General features: G+C 46.5%; 1 protein-coding gene across 1 annotated transcript; it reads left to right on the forward strand.

Moving 5' to 3' along the window:
• NOXRED1 (NADP-dependent oxidoreductase domain containing 1) lies at positions 1 to 3,809 on the forward strand. The gene is given in 5 exon segments (XM_009708640.1): positions 1 to 16; positions 107 to 284; positions 1,658 to 1,704; positions 2,657 to 2,882; positions 3,518 to 3,809. Coding segments are annotated over 5 exon segments (759 nt in total).
• The last annotated feature ends 4,068 nt before the right edge of the window (positions 3,810 to 7,877 follow it).

Here is a 7,877-nt window from a genome sequence, read left to right on the forward strand (position 1 = left end):
ATGCGGCAGAGCACAGGTTACCGTGCTGCCAGTGCCCGGAGGTTCTGGTCAATCACCTGTGCTGGTGCTGTGGGCTCTTGAGTCCCTTTCTCCTTGCTTATCACAGCAGACCTCCAGAAGCAGGGGCTTGTGTGCTTTTACAACGCTCAGCTGGTGGCCTAGGTGGACATTGCATTCCTCTGCTGCCTGCCACCACACGTGCCATCCATCTGCTCCATTGTTTGACCTGCCATCCAGAAACCCTGCGTTGTGTACAGCCTTGTCACCACTGTCCCTCTCCTCAGGTAAAATGGACCACATCACTTCAGAACCTTGATGTGCTGCTGTCAGTTGAGACCTCACGGGGCAAGTGTGCATGTTCTGGCCGAGGTGGAGCTGTGCAGGAGCACAGGTCTTATTGCCTCTCACAATTTTATTGTGAAACGTCATTGCAAACCTTGTCATGGTTGGTAACTTCCCCAAGTCTGCAGCTGCTGGAGTCACGGAAACTCTTCAGCATTTCAGCTTTCTGTTTGTGTAGAGGAAGTGGTAGACTTTGTGGCTGTAAACCTGAAAACATGATCAGAAGGAGTTAAGGGAGCCCTGATCAAACACAATGCTGGCATTGAAACCCTGCTCCTGCCAGGGCCTCAGGTTATCGCTGCAAGATAATCTGTTGTGAAATAGTGCAGGAAACAAGGTGCAAAGAAGCAGCCTGCAGTCTCCATCGTCAAAAAAGCAAACCCAGTGCATGGTGTTTTACTTTAAGCTGCTGCCATAGCTCTCCCGAGGGCTCTGAGTGCAGAGGCATGACCTGTACCCCCTGCTCCTGGGGTGCCCAGCCCCTGCAGTTGGGCCAGTGCTGGCCTTCTGCTGAGGTGACCAGAGAGGGGCCAAGCGTGACGCTGCTCTTCGTGCTATGGGCGAGGCTGTTTACTAGTTAAAGGTCTGCAGATCCTGCAAAGGATAACTGCTTCCTCCTCCTTACCAGCTAAACCTAGTTTCTCCCCCATCAGCTAAACTTGGGTGATGCTGGCTGTTGATTGCAGGGCTGAGGGAGGGCAAACAAGTAGTGGGGATCCAGCTGGAGAGGGGAGAGGAGAGGAAAAGATAGGGAAGACCTTGCTTGAGGGAATGTGCCTGCAGTGGGGAGGGCCTGGACCTTGATGCATTCCTATGCTGCTGTGGTTGTGGTATGACTTACGTGCACTGGGGGAGTAAGCGCAAGGGATGATTTTTACACACACAACCTTTTTTTTTTTTTTTTAAACAGACCACTAAATGGCAAAATTAACCATCCTACTGCGGCCATTCTCCATTGGCGGTGTTAAGGCCCATGCATTAACACTAGGCAATGAGGGTCCATCAAATAGGAAGAACCTTTCCAGCTGGTTAAGATGTCTATTGGAAAGGCTATTGGCTATAAGAAATGTTAACGGGATGCATCCCAGCAACTGTCGACTCAGCCACGGATGGTGCAGTGGGATATTCCCTTTGGCTTCCTCCGAGTTTCCCTCACGCAGGACCTGAAAACCGCAGCCCCCCGCCGTCTGCGGACACTTGCTCCGCCGCAGCGCAGCCCGGGCTCTCCGGGAGAATCCTCTCCCCCTCTCCCCCTCTCCCCCTCCCCTCATTCCGGCCGCCTCCCCCTTCGGGTCGAAGCACTCCGCTCCTACAGTGCCGTCGTGAGGCCGCGGTACCGGGGCCCCGGCCGGGAGGCTCCCGGTGAGCGGGGGACGACGGGGACAGCCCCTGCGGGACCCTGCTGCTGCGCAGGCAACTGCCCCTGCAGTTCCCGACATAAAAGCTCTCTTGTCGCTTAAAATTGGTAGCAGTTCTTCTGAGGAGTCGTCCTCGGTGCTTCCCCTGCCTGTACGATTCGAGGCAGGGTCTGGGCTGGTGATCATTTCATTCATCAGGAGCGCAGGGTGGGGAAGAAACCCCCCCTCCCCGAGAAATCCTGCCACTGTGCAGCTAAAGCTGGAGTGGAAATAGCGTGGACGGAAGGGCATAGTCCTCCAGGAGAAGTGGATGGGCAAAATGAGGCCGTATGTGTCTCCTTGACCGGTTTCTCTGATTAGCACCGCAGGAGTCACCTTTTCTTTCAGGAGCACTGCTTTCCATGTACCTGCCACCAGCTTCTAAAGAGCTACCATTTCCCCTCATGGAACAATCATAGCTCTGAGGCTAAATTAGTGAGCAGGAGCCGAGATACACTTTGTGAGCAAGAACATGGTCCCAAATCTTTCTCTCTTCCCTCAGGCATAACTTCTGTTCCATGGATGTGCTGTTCCTATGGCCAGCTCCTACCTCTGTCCATCACAATTTCATTATACGCTTCTGCATGCACTTCTAATTCTTGCGTTTCTGAATGCTCTTAAAGCAGGTACAGTGCTCATCATGCCATGATGGCTGAAGGGTTATACGACTTTATATGCAGCCTGTAAAGGACTCCTGTTTACACAATGAGAATGAGCTACAGAAAATACAAGCTATACTAGATTTGTTACTATTAATTTTGGCATCCCTCACCTAAAATTATTCTAGATCAGAGGTTTCAAATAAACCAGCTCTGATTGATTGCCAATACAATTCTTCACAGGCGTGGGAGACAAGAATATCTCTTCACACCTGTGTGCACACTGATAATTGACATTTGATGTTGTTTGTCCTGCAGAGAAAATAAGAGTCAATGCTGAATGGCTGGTGGCCATTTCCTACAGAACCCTGAAGAGCAGCACATGGCAGAGCCCGCCTCACCAGAAGGCACTGAAATTACTCAATGATGACCTCTGTTTTCCTGAATGCTGCCCCACCTGTGCAGAGCAGAAAACTTCCTGCCCATGATCTGTGTGCAAGAGTTTTGACAGCAGAAGTTTTGCCACTTCAGTGACACAAGAAGAGTAAGTAAAGGGCTGAATGCTGACATACTGCTTGTCCAGGCTTCCTCTTCACTCTGAAACTTGGCTCATCCCACAACTGAAGTGTGGACTGTCTCACTGGGTTGGAAGCTGCTGAACTGTGTGTTGCCCTTAGGACCACACACCTGCCAGGGAAGATTGCCTTAGGTGATGTACTAGCAATAGAAGACCTGGACTATCATCCCGGAGTTATTTTGTCCCTCGTTTCTGTTTGGCTACTTATCAGGGTTGTTTGAAGCCACTGATCAGCACTGGGGCATTGGATGCAGGAAAAAAAAAAAGATTCCTATGGGAATATCTAGACAGGACAGCTCTTATGGGTAATGAACTTATGGTAGTTCATGGACGCAGCTTTGAGGATGTTAAGTCAGGGGAGTGCTGCTTGAGGGAAAGGACCTGTGCAGGATTGTTCTAGAGCCACTAGACTCAGTTTTGCTGCACATGGCAGAGTAATGCCTGGAACACTTTAGACTCAAGTCTCTGAGTCTGATTGTTTCTCAAAGACCCAAGAAAGAGACTTGTAGTCCGATGTTGAAGAAAAACATTATTTGTTAAACTATCAGCAAGCTTTGGACTGTCATTGCCCATAAATGTTTACACTTGTTTTCTCTTCCCAGAACCTTCCCCTGGTTTGACCTTACAGCTGCATAACTGAGAGAGTTTCCCTTTAGCCAGCTGCTAGAAAAGAGTGAGCTTGTCTGATGCCATTTTGCTGTGTTATACTGGGCATCCTTTGGAGACTGGCCTACAAAGGAATGGGGGCTGATCAGCACCAAGGCAGCTCTTACTTCAGCTGTAGTTGAGCCTGGTGTGACATTGGATGACAAGTCGCCATTCTCCACAGCTGCTTCCAACATTTTCTCAGAAATTCCCGCGGAAACTGCTGACTATGTTTCTAAATCCTCATAAACTATAACAAAGCCCGTGGCAGAATGCTTTGCTGATATCTCATCCCAGCCCCCTCACAGGACTAAGGGGTGCAAGAACCAGCACTGTTTGCTCTTGGACTCTTGAAAATATTCCAGCCAATAACCCTATGTACACATTTGCTTCTACAAGTTTCAGTCTCTAGACTGCTCAGCAAACTTGCTTCTCCCTGGCTGCCTGAGTCTTGCTTTATTTTGGTCTGAATTTGCTTATTACACAGTCATCTTGGCCTATGAACTGCTTCAGTTTCACTGGGTTTCTGTTGCAGTTTCAATAGAAAACTGAATTACAAAATCAAATTAAGTTATTTTGTAGTGGCTACAGCTTTGGTGTAAATAATTACACAGAATTGAGCCCCCCCCCTTTTTTTTTTTCTATGGGGGAATCTCGGAAGTCATTGATGCCAGACAAAATAGTAATGATTTAGTCAGGAGTACTCTTTCTATTGAGCCAGGCTTTAATCAGCACTTATTCATACTTCCTTGCTGATGATAATGCACCCCACCACCATCACCACAGACTATGTGATACTTCTTTTAAGGAAAAAGGAAGTAATTGGGTATTCTGTCCAAATCCACCCAGGACAAAGCATTTTTTATTCCCTAAATTCTCTAGTTCAGCTTACAGTATTCTCTTATACATTCTGGCATTATCTATCATGCATTTCAGTACTGTTTACTATGATAAACCATTGCCTGGTTTTGACTCACAGGAAATAATTTCTGCGGTGAGGCCAGGGCTTAGTTGTCCATGTTGTAACTAGGCCCCTCGCTTAATTACAAACACCAACAGCAGCCAGCACCATGCCCGTATACTAGTTATTGTATATGCCATTTATATTTCATCTGGGCTTTACAGTGAGCCCAGTCTGCAGACACTAGGGCCTGAGAGAAATCTATTAATTTGAGCTGCCAGGAAGTTGTTATCAACCATTGGTAATTAAAATATGCCTATGATTGGTTTTTGGTCTTTTGAATCAACTGTGAGGCAGAAGTTTAAGATAGACAGTGGTACAGTCTGGTTTATAGCTTCCGCTTCACTTAATTCCTGGAAGTAAACAAAGGATTGCAGAAAAGAGCCAATGTGGGGATGTGTTTGCTGTCATCAAATGGCTAAGAGCTGCAGTGGCCTTTTCTGTAACCGGGAGAAACTGGAACTGTACCTCCTTGGACAAACTGCAAAGTAATAAGGGTATATTCTGCTGTCCCTTCTGGGCTTCTTACAAATGTGGAAGTGCAGTGTGAGTCCCTAATCCTGCCCCTGGGTGCCCTGTGATACAGGAAGGGCATCTGCTTCTACCCTGGCCTGGGCTTGTTGCAAAGGAGGAACTACAGTATAGGGCTCCAGTCCTGCTTCTTGGATGAACTGTGAGAAAGTGAGGGCATCTGCTTTCTTTCCTGATCGGGACTTTCGCTCCAGGAAGAGACCCATGTTGTCTCTGTATGGGAGGGCAATGGATCTGTTGAAGAGAGGCTCCTCAGTCCCCAGCAACTCTCGCACGTGTTGTGAAATCTCCTGAAATTCAAAATACAAAAAAATTCTCATTTCGCAGGGCAATGGCTAATAACATTCATTCTGTGTCAGAGCAGCAGGAAAAAGAACTGAATTTTGGAACAGTTTCATGCTTGAAGTTGCAAATTGAGAGGGATCTGAACCCATGAGCCCTGTGTGACATTGTAAAAGCAGAGCAGACTGCTCATTCTCCAGATTTACTGTGGGAGATGGCATCACATCTGGTGTCTCAGTGGCACAAATAGCTCTGCCTTCCTCTTTGCAATTGCAGAACAAACAAGTTACGGGTGAATGAGCTGGAGTCTATTCTGCCTAATGCAGAAATGTTGCTGTTTGCTAAGTTATATTTGCAACAACAGTCTATACACAGAAGAGGTGTAAAAACTAATTAAACCAGTAAACCATATTGCTCATTAAGAAAATGATGGGAGATTGGCTATCTGAGCGAGCTGGACCTGGAACTGTCAGTGAACAGAGCCTTGCCATTATTTTTGAAGTCACTTCTGAGAATGTAACCTTCTAATTTGACTGAAGCTTTGAAATGCAATTCACAAGGTTTTGCTGATACTTCACAGCATCTGCTCAAAACCTTCCCCTAACTTTGGCTTGACTCTGAAGAGCAGTACCCTGCTTTGTGTGATATCAAAAGAACACTGGACTAGTATCTTCAGTGGTTTTGATATTTAAAATACCAGCAGAGTGGAATTAAAACCAGTAGTAACTTCACTTGTCCATGCTGCCTAGCTTCCACATAATTCACTGTGTAGTTTTCTACCAAACTACCATTTCCTCTAAATTGCAAAAAGTTTCTATCTTGCTGAGCTGATGCTATCACATTTATTTCTATAGTAACTATCTTGGTTTCTACTGTTCACAGCCTTTCACTGATATTTATTGTTGGGAAGCTGATGTGCCCAGGATTATGGCCTTAACTTTGCACCTGCTCTAGTACACACCTCCTGAAAGACCCGACGGGCCGCATCCTGCTCAGAGCTCTGCACACCTGGATTCTATCAGAGTAAAGTTCTCTAAACCACAGATAACTAGCAGGATAGGGCATGATCTTCAAGAACATTTACATTCCACTGAAGCCTGTGAGATGTTCCCAATTCACTAGCAACCTTTGGAAAACATTACAGAGACAGCCTCATTTCCAAGCTTGCTGCAGTATGCTGGGTATTGCTTGTCCTAGCCCTGAGGAATTTCAGTTTCTACAGGAGGAAGAATGGGATACAGCTGACACCTCTAACATATGGCTTAGTGTTTCTCAGCAGTTAAACTACCACCATACATAATCCCTATATCCCAATGTGAGGGCGAGGCTTACAAAGCCTACAAAATTCTTGCTATCTTTGGTAAATGCAAATTACTATAAAGGCTTGTATCTGCTTGTACTAGAAATACTCTTGAAGGGCTGCTGTCTGAAAAACTAAGCATTGTAATTTCATGCCTTCTCCTCCAACCAACAGGCAAAGTCATGGCACTAGTCAATGTTTTTGGTGGCATATTTTGTTTCAAACAAACAGTTAAGATTGTGCCGCCGTACAGAACTGTGGTGAAATTGCTTTTTGGTGCTCTAGAATAAAACAAACAGCGTTCATACTTTAGTCATTGGAGCATAAAGATTTTTCTCTCTTCCTGGTTATTTGAACTTCTGTGTCCTCTGGGGAAAGCAACTTTAGATTACGATGCGAAACAAATGATTTGTCTCTGTAAATGCGGTCCCGAGTCCCTCTGTGGTTTCCATCAGGGAGGGGAAGGAGGGTACTGAAATTTAAGTCAACTTGCTTATTTTCTGAACCTTCAGGAAGCTTTGGAAGGCCAAACTGTAGCCCCAAACTTCAGTCTAGTTAGCTTAACTATCACTATTTGTTAAAGAAAAGATGTAGGTTTGAAAGGAAAATGACCAGATAATTACATGTTTATAAAATGAGGAAGAGACAGAGATGCTGCTTGTATTCAGCAAAGTGTAAAACAAGGAAGTAATAATGAGTTACCCTTCTGCTGCTTGAGACTGCTGGCTCAATTGTTGCAGGTCAAATCTGACTAGACTTTTAGAAGTTCTACAAATCAGTAAGTGGAAAATTACTGAAAAGAAATTCCGAAGGGTATCTAAGATACATGCATCTTGCTAAGCAACTTCATGAGGCAACAGGAGCAACGTAGGCTTAAAGAAAGGCTAAGCACTTCTGATGCCCTCATGCTGCCCCAGAGAGGAAGCCTGTGATCTCCAGCCAGCTAAGGATTTACACCTGAAAAGACTCAAGAAATACAACTGCTCGGCTGAGCAAATTTGGTTATCCAGTTTCAGGCTCACTCTTTGAATAAGCAATCTGCCTGGAGGACAGGCTATAGCCCAGCTTGCTTGCAAGCAGAAAGGGTCAGAGCTGAGCTCCGAGGGGCCGAGGAAGCTCCGGGACGCGCAGCCGGCTGCACCTGCATGTGGCCGAAGTCCGTGACGCCCATGGCGGGCAGGCTGGAGCAGTTCGCGAGGATGAGGCGGCGGCCGGTGATGCCGTTGGCCCTGAAGCACGCCTG

This window comes from Cariama cristata, unplaced genomic scaffold (assembly GCF_000690535.1).
Source record: "Cariama cristata isolate BGI_N322 unplaced genomic scaffold, ASM69053v1 scaffold41050, whole genome shotgun sequence".
In the NCBI taxonomy this organism is placed as follows: Eukaryota; Metazoa; Chordata; class Aves; order Cariamiformes; family Cariamidae; genus Cariama; species Cariama cristata.